Raw genomic sequence first — 17,460 nt, 5'->3', positions numbered from 1 at the left:
ACGGTTATACAGTTAAACAAATACAGCACCCCAGTAAGCGGTAGCCAAATTACTGTTTTTTCAAATGGCAAAGGGGAAAGTATGTGAAAAAGTGTTTTTCTGAGGGCTCCCTAGACTTATTCGCCTTAAACATATATTTCTATCAGTATATATTTTTCTATGCTGGTCACAAAAGGCATGTTCAAGAGGGGAACTCGGTTACTGTGGTCAGACCAGTTTTTTGTTCCCAACTTGTTGTGTTGGAAAGAAAAAGGAAGAGAAAACAGCTCATGATATATTATTTGGAAACTATGATTTACTGTAATCAGACAGCTCCTGTGAAATGTGAGAAGCCTGCATCAATAAGTCCATTTCTCTTTTTTGTCCTAGGCTCTCCATTCATAAATCAAGTTTGGAAGAAGGCTCTGTAGGTCAGTATATTTCATTTTATTTGATACTGCTATGGAATTCTTAAACAGGTGTTGAGTTTTGCTCGTGCTGGGATGGGAAGAGCTGAGTAAACACAATACTGGCAGAAGTCAGCAGCGTTTTTGTGCAGTGAGGGTGAGTCTTAGCAGCTTTACGTTAGGTGCTTGATGTCTCAGTGATCCCTGGGACTGCCCAACCAGCATTGTGTTGTGGTAAATATGCATCTTTTGACTTATGTTGAATTTCAAATGTCTGCATGTTAGATCACTGCTAGTCTGTCCGTTTATATTCTGAAAATTATGACCACCAGTGAATAACTGGCGTTTTTGTTATTTTTGTTCTTGTCATGCTAGAGTTCCTTTGTTTTAGAAATATTTTGCGTTTCTAAATATTTATTTGTTTTCCATTGTCTTTCACTTGTGGTTTGTGTTCTGGTTTTTGTGGTGGGTTGTTTCTTTTTAATTGCTATAATTAATACACATTGCTATCCTGACTTATTAGTTGAGCTGATAAATTTCTAAACAAATTTTAGTTTGCTCATCAGAAAATAAAAACTGGGATTTTTTTTTTTTGTTCTCTCTAATTTTTTTTTTCTAGAGACATTTCCACACAGTCTAAACTTAAGCTTTGTTTCAGAGAGTCAGTAAACCCAGCTCTAGGTCTTATAGGGTGAGGTCCAAAATGCTATAGACACATGCTGAAACTCAGTTAGCAGAGTATAAACTATGTTCCTTTGAATTTTTCAAAAGCATGGGGATGAAGTAGCTCTTTATTGTAGCATTTCTGCCAGATCAGACACAGTGTGTTTTCTTGCAGATGGCACAAACTTTGTAATATGTACCCTGGCTAATTCAACAGAACACAGTTATATGCCCTACTTTGAGCCAGATCCCATTTCCTTTTTAGAACAAATTATTTACTTTTGGGTCATCAAGCCATGCAGATCTGATATTAATGGACATGGACGCCCAGCTTTGTATGGTCCAGGCATACAGAGAGCAAGAGTCAGGTGTAGCTGATGGTCTCATAAAATTTCTCATGTCAAGTAGCAAAATGTGTGCGTGTGTGTGTGTGTTTGTGGATATATGTGTGCATCTGTGTGTGTGCGTTTATATATATATAATGTATTTCTTTTCTGTATGGAAATGCACACGCACAGTAAAAAATTACTTATCTGAGTTGTAGCTTAGGCTACATAATTGTGGTTCAGTTAAGGAGAATAAACCAACAAAGTACTTCAAAAACACTTCAGACTTGACATTAACAACTCAATAGATACCAAAATGAATGTAAAGTATTTTCTGTTTATAATTAAAAATATGTAAGTTACTGTCTTATCTCAGTCCTCTGTAACATTGGCAATTATAAAAGAATGTGCATTTCCCTGAAATAGCTATATCAGCATAGTTCTAGTATAGAATAAATCCAGAAAATTTGATATTTTTTTAATTCTTGGTTTTGACTTAAAAGATATAACTTAGTGTTTGAAAGCTTGTCTAGTATTTTCTAACTAATCTTTCTTTCTGAAATTCTTTTTCCCTTTCCCGTCATCCTCCCTTTCCACTTTCCTTTTAGGGAAAGCAGACTGGAAAAAGAAAAACAAGTTTTTTTGGCAGAATTTCCGAAAGAACCAGAAAGGACTAATGAGGCAGACTTCAAAAGGTAAATATTTTTAAGGACACACAACCTATCTGCATAAAATGAAAAGACCCAGCATCACAAAGGAGTAAAATTCATTTGCAACAGTGTGACATCTGGGGGTCTGTGGATCTGGAAGTGTCGCAGGTTTGGTTCATCATGACAGGGCTCAGAAAGATGAGGTGTGTGTTATGAGGCTGGGATGCCTCTGGTTTAAGACTGTCAATGAATGCACATGCATGAGGTGATGCAGTTAATATATAAATATCTGTAAATGAATAAGATGCTTTTTTTTTCTGATTCTGACTTGATAAGAGAAGTGCTGATTGATTTTAGTTAGAAAGAGATTTCTCCTTTCTTTGACATTTCGTTACTTTGATTTGTTTACTTTAGGCTTGAATCCAGCCTCTCATTGTAGGAGAAAACACTACAAGGAGCAGTAGTAAAAGTGCATCTGTTGACTAGTGCAAATGTACAATAGATTCTACTTAAACTGTCAGGTGTGTTTATCTAGTTCTTCCCCAAAAGATGCAGCTGTGAATTGCTTTAAGTGTTTCTTTTCATTCAGAAAATTTCTGTTTCCCCATGTGTATCTGTTAGATCCTTCTGTCGCGAACAGATGTTTCCCCATGTCTGTGTTCAGATGGATTGTGAAAGATGACAAGATCCCACTTACAAGGTCAAGAAGGGGCACATTTACACTCTCAGTTAAGCATGGGTCCTTGCTGGCTCTCAAGGCAAGCTCTAACTGCCTGTGCTGACACACCAAGCTCATACCAAAATGAGAGGTCCTGGAGTTGAGAGCCACAATACATCCAGCACCACGTGCCAGCTCAGCGGCTGATGAGGTAGCCTGGATATGTAGGGCGACACGACCAGTCTGCAGCAAGGAGCTGTGAGGACCCAGCACACCATTCCTGGAAGGGCTTCCCATCCACTCTGGCAGCTGACTCCAGTGTTCCTCAGGGCTGAGTGCAGGACCTCTCTGGCATTAGCACTTTCTCTTTTGATTCTTGTCTTTCAGGGTCAACAATTGTGTTATGACAGTCACATATTATTTCTCCTTGTCATGCTCTCCACCTATCAGTATCAGAGTAGACTTAGTTTTCTAGGGCTAATTTGCTTCCTTTTCTTGCTCAGTTACTTCAAAATCATTCAGTCCTTTGAAATCATACTATGAGGCTGCTCTGGGGAGGGTCTGTTCTGGCCAGCTGGATCCACGTGGTGAGCAGATTACAGAGCACTGAGTAAAATCTGGTTTCAGTGTAACCATGCTGTGCATGACCTCTGACAAATGCATGTTCTCTCTGTGCTTTTTCCTGTAGGAGAAGATGTAGGGTATGTGGCCAGTGAGATCACGATGAGTGATGAGGAAAGGATCCAGCTGATGATGATGGTCAAAGAGAAGATGATCACCATTGAGGAAGCACTTGCTAGGGTAAGATATGTACACGCTTAACATTTCCTGGAGAAATATGTTTTAGGATGTAGGATTTACCAATGTGGAGTTTTTGTGTGCTCAGAAAACATAGGAGAAGGGGAAAAGGCTTGCCTGTTTGTCCCATCTTACTAGGTAGCATGAATTAGATAGTATTTCCTTTGTTTATGGGGAAAAAGTGAGATTTAGCTCAACCAAAAATAGACGTCTAATGTATGGCAAATGTCCTAAAAGTCTTCGCTTCTCTCCATTGGCAATAAAGGGTGCCAATCAGAGAAAAGCACAAGTGTAGACATTTCCATTGCAGCTGTCTAAAGGTAAGGAAGATGAATCCCACCTGTACTAGTCCTTATTTATCATGCATGTTCGTGGGCTTGTTTAAGTACTGAAAGGAATGATTCAAGTTTTACTGGGCTTACCTTATTTCTTTCAGAATGCATATATTTCTTCTTATTTTCCTGCTGCTAATGGCTGAAATGGCAGTTTGTTTGAAGGCTTCCATTTTCAGCTTTAAAAAATACTAGTGTTTAACCTGAATTTTCTTCTTGTTTCTTAGCCAAAAAGGTGGTGTTTTGTTTTAATAGCCTTCAAGAAAACATACTCAGCTGGTTTTGGCATTTGACATTAAAATCAACATTGACATATTTTTTGATAAGTGCACTGGCTGTCACAAGTGTTTCTTTATGAAATCTAAGTGTCAGTAAACCACAAGAAAGTAAATATAAGGAACTGTATTTTTTTGCAGGAGTAGTGCTGAGATTTTAATTGCTCAGGAGCAAAAAGGTTGATGTTAAAGTTTCTACACCGCTTTTGATTTTTGTACCCTTGTGCAAAATACGGTGATGGAACACAGGGTATTCTGTATGGGCTCCATTAGAGGTGCAGAAAACATGATTTGTATCATGAATTGGCACTCAGGTAAATTTCTATACTGGCATACTACATCTTGAACTAGATTATCCTAGAACATAGTTATTGTCTGAAGAAAATACTGCTTTGCTGGTAATCATATAATGAAAAAAATTGAAAAATCCTGGGTGGTAGTATTTGGAATTCTTTTATATCTCTGTTGTTAAAAATTTTGTGGAGGAACAGTTGTACCCAATCTGTTTGGTTAATATATATATTCACATTGTTTCCCTCTAGTGGTCCAAGCTATTAGCAGCAAGCTTTTCTTTTTTATTAATATCATCAGTTCTTGATCCTCTCAACAGTTTGACTCCAGTAGGATTGGTTTTATGTCTTAAGCCTTTTATTGGAAAACTGAAAAGTTGGCCTTTAGTTTTGAAGCTATAAAAGGTGGTTTCTAGTCTTTGATGCAGATAATTTTCTTCATGAAGGAAATCAGCAGGCTATTGTGATTTAGTCTGTCTGGCAGAAACTTTGCCTCTGAGGTGCAGATGTAAAACTTACATTTTACCTATGATAATGAATCAAAATTCAGTGTTTACAGATCATGTCCTTTAAAAAAAAATCTCATCATTAAAACTCTAGGACTTCTAGGGGCAGGAAGGAATCTGAAAGGACATTAACTCTTGCTGTTTTGATTAAGATTGATAGCTGCTTCTCACTGGAAAATGTTCTGTCTCTTCAAATTTCAGCTGAAAGAGTATGAAGCACAGCACAGGCAATCGGGCACAATAGATGCTGCAGAATGGCCTGATGGTTCTTACTCAACATTTGATGGATCCTCCAATTGTAATGTAAGTACCTGTCATTTTGGTATAGCTCCCCAGTGTCATTTAATATTTAAAATTCTCTTATTGCAGTACAGAAATATCCTGATTTACCTGGTGATTTCTTTAATAGCAAGTGTATCATTTGACCTTGTGATGCTATGTTCTGTCTGCAGAAAATCCTTGACGTGGATTTTAAATCTTAAAGATTTGTTGTTGTAGACTTTAACAGTCTTGTTTTAGAATCCCCCTTTTTTTTTTTCCTTCAATCCAGCCCTTTGTCACAGAGGTTTTGAAGCACAAATGATCCCTTTTCACTTTACTTCTCAATTAACTGTGTATCAGCAGAGTTCCTCGGGCCTTCCTCGCTCTTGTTGGTACATCCTAGCTGAGTGTCTGGCTAAGTCCTAGCTGCCTGCTGCTTTCGAACAGTTCTATGTATGTATTTTGCTAATTCTCAGCTGAGAGAGTTTGCCAGACTCATCAGCAGTAAGGCAGCTTTCCTCCCTCATTTTTACTTCGGAGCTGTGTAGCTTGTGTTGTTTTTATGGGCACCAGACAGTCTTTGTGTCATACCATGCTGAATTAATTAATTTTTCCTTCCAAATATCTTCATTTTCACTGAGTAGTTTATTCCACTTCATTTCTCTAATTGAAAGTTCACAGATAAATCTTAAAGAAGAACACATTTGTCTGTCAAATTCAAGCTCTTTGAAACCCGTATAATTGAATCATAGGCTTTTGAGACCACTGATAGATTTATTTGTTTTATTGTCAATGGAATTTCCTGCTAACTGCTGCAGACAGTTAGCATGTCCTCCCTAAATGAAAAGAGGAATGCTGTGTCTTCTTATGAGATGTTTAAAATATTTTGTGGTGATTTTTCTTGTTTGTATTAAAAAAAAAAGCCCATCTTTAGTCAGAGGGGAGCAGAGAGGGACTGATGTTGCCTTATACTCAGTTCTGATATATCAGAAATGTGCAAAGAATAGAGAAGGAAGGATCCTGACTCTTCTGTACTGATTATTTAGCCGGCTGAAAGATTTGGTGTTTCCCTCATTAGTATTTGTAGCCTGAACTTTCTCCTCTTAAGGCCTCTGACTGAGGTACCTATAGCATCAAAGCCTCAAAACTCTCATTTACTGTTGTCAAATCCCAGAAGGATACTGGGTTTCTCTCTTAATTCTTCTGATAGTGGTTTGCACTTGTGTTGAAGTTACTGAAAGCTGTGTATACCTCTGAGGACCACACATGACTCAGTATTTGCTCTCTAATGAAATGACTTGGCACCTCTTGTCTAAAATTGTTTTCCTAAGCCACCTCTGTACTTTGAGCCAAGAGTTCTGTTGTCTCTCTCTGCTATTCTGGTAGGATTTGAACTATTTTCCTGATAAACCTCAATGAGGGATCTCTATTCCATCGTTGTAGATACCTCTCAAGACTTTTGCCCATGTTCCTTATTCTTATCTTGGTTACATTTAACAGAAGTTGTGAAACTGCTTGCCTTTCAAGGGAAAACCAAATCATCTGCAGAAATGAAACTTCATGTTAAAACAAAAGTCAGCTTGGCTTCTTCTTTTGTGGACAAGAAAGAAACTAGGGTTAACTGGGGTGAAAAACTTTGGGCTACAATTGACATGCAAGAGGGGAAGACAAACAGGAAAGTAGAAACAGGGCCCAGACTGTTTTGCCAAAGGACATCTCTCTTAATCTAAAATGACCAGCTTTTGAGAGGTGCAAAGATTATTTTGTTTTCAAGTCTTTTCTTTGCCAAATGGTTTGACTTTCCGTGTCATTTGTGCGATTTGTACTCTGCCAATTTGGAATCTCAACTTAAAACTACCCCACGCATTTTATAGAGGCCATGAAGCAAAGATGTTTTTCCGTATATTATAAAAACATTCTGTTAGATAGCCCACCGCCTTCTAACCTCAGAAAGTAACTGAAAATATGAGTCACTGAAATTGAAGTTTCTGGTTTGTATTAAAGCTCCTTGGGCAGTGGCTCTTCTGGTTCTGTTGGCATTTTTTCTGATTTCTTTTTTTTTCGGTCTCATGGCCAGATTGTTACTAGGCAATTTTTAGTGGAATGTTGTGATCATACTTGATCATTTTGTAAACATTTTGTATACACAAAGCATAAAAGCAAATTAGGATAATTGCAGATTGGGGGAATTTAGGAAAATAATAACTTTTATTTTACTTGCTATACATTTGTTTGATAATCTTGGGATTTAAGAGATACCAAGACACTAGTATAATTGCTTTTTTTTTTCCCCCTCTGCATTTTGTCTTCCCAGGCAGAGACCTGCTGATAGTTAGGAGGACTTTGGGAGGTAGCTAGTTTTTTGAGGAGAATCTTGGTCTAGCTTTGCCCAATGACTACATCTCAGGAAGAAAAAAAAGTTAGAATCTAAGCATCTGGAAAATCTAAAAATGAAAGCAGAATGGCAGAGTGTTCTAAGGGTTCAAGCACTCCATACTTTTTAAGTCAGTTCTGCCCACAACATAAGAACAGCCACCTACCAAATAACATCTGAAGGGCAAGTATCATTAGTTGCTGTTTTCCTTTTTCACAAAAAAAACCTGAAACACTTTTTATTAGCTTGAATAACTATCATGTGTTTATGATGAACATTGCCAGTTTGATCCTGAACTCATTTTAAAGATCGATTAAGAATATTTTCTCCAGCTTCTCCCCTTTTAAATTACTGTACCAGGAAATGCAAAGTTGCACTTCACACCCGTACAAAACTAAACCCTAAAGATGAACCACAGAGGGCTGAAGAGTTGTCATCTCAGCATCCAAAGCGAGGCAGCCCAGTGTCATGGCTGTGCTGTTAAATGTATGTCCTGTTTGTTTGCTCTTAAGCAAACAAACCAACCAAAGCCTTGCCAAGCAGTAGGTGACTTGGTTCTCTGCCACTTGAGAGCAGTTCCTAGCTTTCAGTCTCGCTGCTGTGGTCCCTTTGTTTCACAACAAAGTATGCATCTTATTTATTTGCTAATGTGGGAATGCCGTTGAAACTGTTTTTCTTTTTAGTCAGATGTATCAAAAGTCTGAAATGCCTCATCATTTTTTACAAAGTTATTTCTGAAATTTATGTTTTGTCTCTCTTGGAATGAAGCCTTCTCACAGTGACTCTAGACAAGCTTTCATTGCTTTGTGCCAAATGTTGGGATGTAAAGCAGGTGCAGATTACAAATGGATCCCTTTCTGGATTTTAGATAAGGGCCTATTTGTCCTCAAGAGTCAGAAAGTCAAGGGCAAGAGAGGACTTCAGAATTGTATCACATTCTTTCTTTATACTGAGGTGCCTTTTATGCTTCCTAAAGATAGAAGCCCATTTGATAACTCTTGGGGGCTGACATTCTCAGTTCATCTAAAACAGGGCAGCTTCTTCCACAGAGCCCCACTGGTACAGCTCCAGCCCAGCTTGGAGCAGCAGCATTAGGAGAAACCGTTACAAATCCTTTCCTGTCCCCTCTGCTGAAAGCCGGAATTGGTACCAATCGCCATGTTTGATGCAGGAATGGGGGAAAGGAGGAGGGAGGTGCATCATACATGTGCTGCCACGGAAACAAACCACTAATTAACTTCACTGGAAGTTTCTGTAGATGCAAGTTAAGTGAAGCTGTAATTATCCCTGGACTGAACTGTTTCTTTGGTCTCGTTGGGCTTCTCTATTTCAGTTTTGATCAATGGATATCGGTCAGCCAACCAGAGCTCATTAACAGGAGCTTCCACGTGGCGTAGCCAGCCTTCATTTGAGTTGTGCTACTCTCCCCCAAGACCTCCCCACCTGCCCCATGTGGCCTTAGCAGCCTCACGAGAAAGGCCATAAAATTCATGAGCAGGGAGAATAAAAACAGCATCTCTCTCCCACAGTATGGCCTGCAGGTGGGCAGTGGGAAGCCCACAGTGCTTCCTCCCTGCCCTCCCAACACTTTTTCACCCAGGATGTCAATGTGGCATCATTACCAGTAGGAAACTGACACCCAGTTTGGTTTTGCTGGGAAGAGTGGCAGCAGTTTTGCAGACCTGGAGGCTTACCGTGCACATCTGTGTCTGCCATGGGGCTGATGCTGGGGAAAACTCCCCTTTGCATTTTGCTGCCTCTTTTCCATCTTCTATTGATCCGCTTCCTAACGGGTGGCAGCAAATGGAGTCCACACAGTGACAGCTCTAGCTGAGGTGAGATAATCTTTTGCTGCTCCTGTTCTTCGTATTATTTCCTGAGGACGTTTTCATTTAGCAAGCCATTAAATGGGGATAAAATCTGAAAGGGTGGGCAGTATTGGACAAGAATGGACTTTGAGTCATATTCATTTCAATCTGAGAGATGCTGAAGCTGTTGAATCAGGATTGTGTGACCTACAGTATAAAGCTGACTGGCAAAAGACAAAGTCTGACAGAATGATCTCTGGCTCACGACAGTCATTACTCCGTTGTTTGGTGAGTGTTAAGAGAAAAAAAAGAAAAGAAATAATTACAGTATAACTTCTGTAGCAGCAATTACCTTGCGTAAATCTGAGTGTAATGACAGCAAATCTACATATTCAGGGTTATACTGTATTTCAATGATTCAGATTTTGGATGCTTTCTAAATACAACAATTTTTAAATTTATTTTTATTCATATTGCTGATGGAGTCTTAAAATCTTTAACCATTTCTTAACATTATTATTGCTCATACTACAGGACTGTTACAATAAACAGGAAAAAGCCCTTCTTTTCGTATAGTCAGTTTGGCCTGTTAGAACTAAGCTCAAAGTCGATGCATGTTGGGAACCAGCATTAGATACCAATGGAGACTAGGGTATGATGAGTTGGGGTTTTTTAATTTAAACAGTAGTGTTTAAGCTAAAGCGGCATGGATACTTTGAGCATTTTGAAAGGTATGCACTATGTTAGCCCTGTTTTGCTGTTACCACAGGACTTACCAGTTTTTGTAAGGTTTTATTTTCCGTGAAAGGTTAAAGGGTGGAAGAGGATGTTTCCTTGTTTCACTTCTTGGAGCGCTTGTTGCTGCCTCTAGGCCCTGCATGCTCTTTGAAGTAATGGAGGGGAGCTGATGCTGAGAATGGCTATGAATGAATGCAGAGCTTTCATCTTTGCTCTGAAGAGTCCAGTGACCCAATTTTTGTTAAAATTTCCTGAAAGGCATTCATGTACCTCATTGTATTGCATGGTATATTTATTATTACTATCCAAGTTCCTATAATACTGTCGGTGCTTAGTAACAGTTATGATGAAGAAAGAGCCAATAATAGACATTGCTTCAAAATGATAGCGCTAAATTCCCACGTTGTGTGCCTACCACAAGGGCCTGTCCTGGGAGGTGCTGGCTGCCCTCTTTTTCCACTGATCCCAGGGATGGTGTCCAACACCTCTCAGGGAAAGCCAGTAGCAGAAGAATTACAATGTAATATTGTTACTGTCTTTCCCCCTCTCTCTATCCATGCATAAGAGCAAGGTTTCCCATGAGTATAGTAATACAAAAACCTTCATGAGAGAAATGCAAATCATCGTTACAGATCCCAGGGACACAAATTTTAAAGTAAGGTCAGTGCTGTGAAGTGATGGTAAGAGAGTGTGAGACCATCGATGTATTTCTATGTAGTTTTGTAGAACACTGTAAGGAGTCTTTTGCCTATTTTTTCTGAAATTTTCCAGAAAGCTTTAGAATTTGCAGGAGAAACATGTTTATTTAGGAATGAAAGTGTATCACTTCTTCAGGTGTTATTTACCAAGCAAGACTTGCCCATGGTGTCATCAGATACAGCTCAGCTAGGTGTATGTCCCTAGTGGGTCTAAACATTGTCACCGCAGGGGTGTACCGAGCAGTTAGCACTAACTTAGATGAAGTAAACCAACTTCCTGCTCACTGCCAGTAGGAGTTGCCTCTGCAGAGAAGACTGGTTGTAATTAGGCTGTTGTAAGGTCTCTGAGAGAAATCTTCCTGCTATCATGACTCAGAGAAGAGAGCTTACAGTAACGCGCAGGCAGTGACTGTAATTAAGCATGTTTGTAACCACTTTTGCTTTGACTGCATTCAGAAAAGCTCTGTTGACTTACTTTACCACAAAATGTTTGGCCACATATTTGGGGAGGGTGGGAGGTAGGAAGTCAAGTTAATTTACTATTCATGTTAACACATGGCTTTTTTATACCTTTTTGCCCTTGCGCAGCTGCCTAATTTCTCTGCTTATTACCTAGAGGATGGGGTAACAGCTTTTTCCTATGACTTCTCCCTGCATGCATCAACCAGCAGGAGATGCTGTAATCCATAATGTGGTTTCCCTACCCCCATCTTTTCTGAGACCAAGCCTATTAAATTGGAACAAAGCCTTGCTCAGTTAAAGAATTAGGAATCTCAAAAGCCATGTGTTTCATTGCCCTATTTGGCAGACCCAGGCTGAATAATCTTTACTTGTGGTACAATAGAAAATTTTAATTGTGCTCCTGTCGGTTACCACTTGCCCCCACCTCCCTGCCACTGGTGTTTCCTTCCTCACACAGTTTGACTGTCTGAAAATACTATAAGGATGTAATTTAAATTACTACACCCTTCACTGAGGAGCTCTCTTTTTTTTTTTTCCTCTTATATGAATTTATCTGTATTTTGTGTATTGGTGTTCCAGCCGTGATTTTCCAAAATGTGGGGGGGTTGGTTTCCAGCACTAGTGGTGTACTCCATTCATTCATAGTACAGCCTATGCAAAGAATAGGGGTTCTCCCCAGGCCCTCTTAGCCTTGACAAAACACAAGATGCAGTTGAGAGAGCCTGGTTAGAGACTCTCTTTCCCATGTGTAGGGGAGCCTGCAGGAGAATTGGAAAGGAGTGCTGTATTGTAACAGATACAGGCTAATGCGTTGCAGAGCTTCATTCTGCCACATATACCTATGACAAGTGGTACAGGAGTAAAGTTGTAGTGTAATTAAAATTAATTACGGTAATCAGCAAGAGAAACACTTTGCCATGAGGAAATGTGCCTGGCTTGCAGATGCAAACATCGTCAATGTGCTTCTCAGAACTATTTAACTAAACCCTGGGAACAGTTAACATCTAGGAATTTGCTCAAGCAGCTAGTCTAGTATCAAGACAGACCTCCTGGAAGAGTGAAATGTTTGTGCTCTTGTTATTTATGACAAATATTTCCAACTAATTTCAGCAAGCAGTGTCATCATCAGCTAATGTGTAATATGCCTTTCACCAAAGTAGCCATTGGATGCTCCTTTGATTTCCTTGTAAGTAATCACAGACCAAACCCAGGCATGAGGTTGCTGTTTCCTTCAGCTTACCTGAGGGGGCTGACACTAACAGTAAACATTACTCATTTTAGACTTACACAGCCTTTGTAATTCATAATCTTGCAATTAATTATGTGAAGTGGTTAAAACATTTATGACCTCTGTTAATTTTCTTAAAAGTTTTGAAGGCCTTTATTTGCAGATTATCACATCTGAGCTCCACACAGTTTTCTATAAACAGCCTCTGCAAGGATTAGAGGTTTGCAGAACTTTTCTAATGAAACCCAAAACCTTCAAACTCAAGTTGCAAAACCCCAAACTTAGATCAGTTTCACTCATGGCCATGAACTTTTAAGGGAATCTGGGATACATTTCAAGGAAGTCGCTGTCATGTTTCGCTTGATGTGGGCTGGTATGTTATTGAAATTGGAGAACACAGGCTGGTTTTATCTGAAACTTAGAATTGTCCATAGAGTTTTTACATCAGAGTAATTCAAGGGTAAGAACCCAGTTACAACAGACCAGTAAATCTAGTTTACGTGACTGCTAGGGAGTAGAAAATCTGCGTACTGTCACTTGTACAAAGTTGAAGAAATTGAAAAAGGATATTTGACTAAGTGGCTCATTAAAATCAGCCAGTCATCAAAGAGAGTAGATGTTTAGTCCCGCTATGATTTCACTGTGTGATTGATCTGTGGTGAATCCAGATTAACTGGCCATTGATGGTATGGTCCAGAGTACGGGGAATCTTTTCTTGGCTTAAAGAGAGTGCTGTTGCGGTATGCCTTTGCTACTGTGTTCCACCACTGGATAACAGTGCTCCTAATTAATAGAGGTTTTGGTCTGTGTTTTCTTATGCTCTGAAAAGAATTGTCCATATGCTGGATTTGTCCCAAGGTTTGGGATTAGGTATCATTGACTGTAAGAGAAGTGCCAACTTACTTGATCATCTCAGAATCTGTTTCTTAGGAAGGGAGGTCTGAGCCCAGCCTAGGAGTAGAAGTTGGGAGTCATGCTACAATGCTTCGTAAAGCTGCAATGTGGCTAATTCTAGACCAGTCTGAGATTTCCAAATTAAACATTATTTGCCCTTTCAGTTCTTAGTTCTTTTTTATAGCACTGAAACCAAGGGGAAAGGGAAAAAAAGGTATCTAAGTTCACTAATTTAAAAAGCATTTAAGTAAGGTTTATTTTTCTGACAAGTTAGCCTTTTATAAAGAGAAATTCTCAGAGGGGCTTTTTTTCATAAGAATTAAAAAGTGAAGATGAAAAGAGCCTGGTAAAGGGCCTAAGTTATATTTCCTATAGACACAGCCTCCACTCTAGCGGTTGTGTTTGAGAGTCGGTCTTCGTCCTGGCTTTGCAGAGATTCTCTGTATTTTTTTCTTTCACTGAAATTCCATAGACAGTAATTAAGGAACTGGAGGCCAGCAAGAGGTCAGCAAGCCTTCGTCAGTGAAAACAGGGATTGTTTGCCATGTACAACACTCCCTTTTTTCCTTGTGGTGAATAGAAGATTTGCTTAGAGCTGATGACTTATGCCTTTCTTGCAAGTTATGCAGCTAGCGAGTAACTGGGGGAATCAATCAGTGAGCAGAAAACAGCTAATTGAGTCCAGCATCACGCTTTTTTCTTCTTTACATATTCAGCGCTGGAATCGGAGCCAGTTTGGTGTCTGATAATGTAACTCCAGAGAAGAGGCATTTTGTGCGCAGGATTCAGAGCAAATACAATACTTAAGAAGAAGGATCTGATCTTAAATTTTAGGGTTACGAAGCTGACAGCAGTTGAGGACTCAGGGGGAATTACTCAAAACTGAGCTTTAGGCCTATAAATGCCGAAGCTGGTAAGTCACAGAGCATGTAGCATGATGTGGAGAGGATGTGCCTCTTGTTTCAGAGAGGAAGAAAGAGAAAAGGCTTTTGTGGTTATTCTTAGGCACAGCACAGAGTGCATTCCCTTTCTCGGTTCTCCTCTTCCTTTCCTTGGGCTTTTAAGTTTTTTTCTGTTCTGTTTTCCTGTTTCTGACTTTATCCAGGCATCTTTAATAAAACTTTAAAAAAAGATAGAATGGTTGGTTTTTTTGGCAGATGTAAAGCCTGTTAGAGAGAAAGAAGAAAGGACATGTGTAGCCATGTCTCCTAAAGGGAAGAGCAAAATCTCTTTGCATTTACTATAGAGCACATAGTTCCTAAGTGAGCTAGCCAGGGTTAGGGGTTGTGATGTGATATGCCCACGAGTCTGAATGTGTATTTTTGCCCCACTTTGCTGAACAAGAATTGTCTGATAGCCAAAAATAATTGCAACTTGGGCTTAATCAGATATTAAGAGATTTCCATGTTTCTTAGATGGGAGTTTTCCTACAGATTTCATTTTGAGGCTGAACTATTCACTAGGCATAAAGTGAACTGTAAAATTTTAATGTCTCTAAATGGCTTCACACAGCTAATGTAAAAGTCATGTATGTTTTTGTTTATGGAGCTGAAACAGATTAATTGGTTATGATAGCTTTAACTGGATGTTGTCGTAGTGTTTTTTAAACATTTTTATTATGACCTGGCTAGCAAGCTTTGCCTGTCGTGTGCTTTTTAAGAGTTTCCAAACATAGTCCTGCCGAAAACTAGCTACTTACTTCTAGTTTACATTTTGCCAATTAATTCCAAGTACCCTAATAAATGTTCATTTTCTCTGTGTGGGTGTGTGCACATGTGTGAAGCACTTATTCAAAGGGGAGGTTAGGATTGTTATTTCTATGGCGTGTGAAATGGGCTGAATGTTAGAAAGCAGCAGAGCAAGGCATGTGCCTTGCTTCCACAGCAGGCAGCAGCAAAGAGCCTTCGTGAGAAAAGTGGGAGAGAAAGCAAAGAGGGTGACAGGAACGGAACTATAGAGAGCTCCTGGAATATCAAAGTACGTGTGCTAATTTCCTATTTGTTTCTGAACGTAAGGCTTTTTACTTTGATCTTAAGTATAAGATGCTGTAAAGTGTGGCCTTTTAGAGTTATACAAGTAGGAAAAGTATTCCAAGCAGAGTAGACGCTAGAGGTGGCAGAGGAAAATGCTTTCTTCTGAATTTGGTAGCATCTTCATAGGTTTGTGGCCACATTTGTTAGCAGGAAAGAGCTGGGTGGTGGGGATGGGCCTTGGCCTCTATGGTTTTCCAGCCATGTGGTACGTGGTGCTGCAGTCCTCTGCATGCAGTCCTTGATATTTCCAGATGCTGTTAATTTAGTCTCTGTTTTCCTGTAGTCCTTCATGTGCTCGTGCAGCCAAGCTCTCCAAACTGGCGGGTTTCCGCACCGTGAGAGCATTGCAGATGTGTAAGGGATGCACTTGCTCCAAGCAGAGTGGGGAAAGGCGGATCCGCCCGGCAAGCCCCGCCAAGGGGGCCCTGCAGGCTTTGCTGGCTCCCCGGCAGCCCAGCCGAGTCCTGCGCTCTCTCTTTAAAGCAAGCGCGATTTTTGTGCATTGACTTTGGCCAATTTGTTATGGTTTAAGGCTGTGGAGCCAGCTGTCTGCAATCTGATGTAATGTTGCCCTGGAAACCAGAAATGAAACACTTAAGCATTTGCCACAGAATTACTACATGCAGCATTAGCCAAAATAATTAAAAGTTGAGCCATATGGGCTTTCGGATGGAAAAATTTGGAGTGGAGGAGCTGGAAGTTAAGTTGTTCCTATTTACAGTACTGCAAATACGTTTGTTTTCCCCTTGGAGTGCAGGGAGAGGCCTGCTGCGGCAGCGTGCGGGGTAACGGGGAGATGGAGAGGCCCCGGCTGTTCTAGCGGCGCGTTAACAACGCCAAAGCTTGGCCTAATGAGACAGGCACGGTCCAGGGGCTGGGAGGTGCTGGCAGATGGGGGTGCAACATGGCCTCCTCCCATGCCACGGAGCGTCCAGCCTAGCCTCTTGCAGACGCGCATTGTTCCCTCTTTAACAGGCTAGGTTGCTCTTTTGCAGTGCTGCAGCACGCTGAAGCTCTTGTTAAGGGGAAAGAGGGGGGGGGCACTGGCTGCCAGCTGCATCGAAGCACTGTGCCAAGGCCTGGCTGCTAGAGCTGTCCAGGAAGCCATTTGACCAGCATGCCATGGCTGTGGAGAGCAGGGTGATTTTCCCATTTTGAAGTCAGGGACAGCCACCAAAGAAAGCAATTCTGACATTGTAAAAGCAGGGAGGCTAGAGTGGGTCAGGGAAGTCAAAGCGTCAAAGTTTGATGATTTCCAAATATGTCCTTTACAGCCTGAATGCTTTACATTTCTGTTTTCTGTTTAATATTAGCTGTAAAAGAAAGCATTGCTTGAGCTGGAAAATTAAGCTCTGTTTCTCATGTGCCAAAATGGAAACTTTTGATAATTTCAAGGCCTTTTTAGAAAAAAAAAGTTTCAAAATCAGAAAGTGAAAAGTAACCCTTTTTCAAAAAGGTTTCATTTTCAAGGAATCAGCATTATTTGACAAGAAAGTTTCCTGAGCAGCACCACTGGCCTAGTCACAGACGTTTTCAGGCCTTTTTGCATAAACTTTATTAGCCATCCTTGTCCTTTACAGAAGACTTTCCATACCACACGCTACCCAATATGCTAAGAAATAGGCTGCTGGAAAGTGACTGGCTTTGCTTTTCGTCAACCCATTATCCAGTAGCTCCTGCTGTTAAGCACAAGCTGTTCTCGCCTCTCTCAGCTGAGCACCCACACTAGGAAGGGTCTGTCACTGCCTGTGGAGGACCATAGAGTGCCAGGAGTCCTGAAGTGGCAGGGAAAACCAGCTGGCACTCGATTACGATGGGACTTTGTTTATTTTGATGTGTGGTGGGGACCCCCTGTACCACCCACTTGGTTTTGATGTCAGTACCTTGCGCTGAGGCTACTTTGGCGCTTGCTTTTGCAGTGCTAGTCATGAATGTAAACGTTGGACATTGTAAAGGCTTTTGTTTTCCTTCCTGAGTCTTCATAACCCTGAGGGAGACAGTTCTGTATCAGAGATCAGTGGTGAAAAAGTAAGACTAGTTGGTTGTTTGAAATCCTGGACAGGAGGACCAGGTATGAGCC

The 17,460-nt window shown here is 40.4% G+C and overlaps 1 protein-coding gene across 1 annotated transcript in view; it reads left to right on the top strand.

Moving 5' to 3' along the window:
• Positions 1–17,460, top strand: part of SASH1 (SAM and SH3 domain containing 1) — a 94,289-nt gene that overhangs the window by 46,699 nt on the left and 30,130 nt on the right. The window contains 4 exon segments of the mRNA XM_010189505.1: positions 370–410; positions 1,984–2,070; positions 3,372–3,484; positions 5,086–5,187. Coding sequence (XP_010187807.1) covers positions 370–410; positions 1,984–2,070; positions 3,372–3,484; positions 5,086–5,187 — 343 coding nt within the window.

The sequence above is a fragment of the Mesitornis unicolor genome, unplaced genomic scaffold (genome assembly GCF_000695765.1).
Source record: "Mesitornis unicolor isolate BGI_N332 unplaced genomic scaffold, ASM69576v1 scaffold4728, whole genome shotgun sequence".
Taxonomy (NCBI): Eukaryota; Metazoa; Chordata; class Aves; order Mesitornithiformes; family Mesitornithidae; genus Mesitornis; species Mesitornis unicolor.
This window is presented reverse-complemented; position numbering and strand designations above follow the sequence as displayed.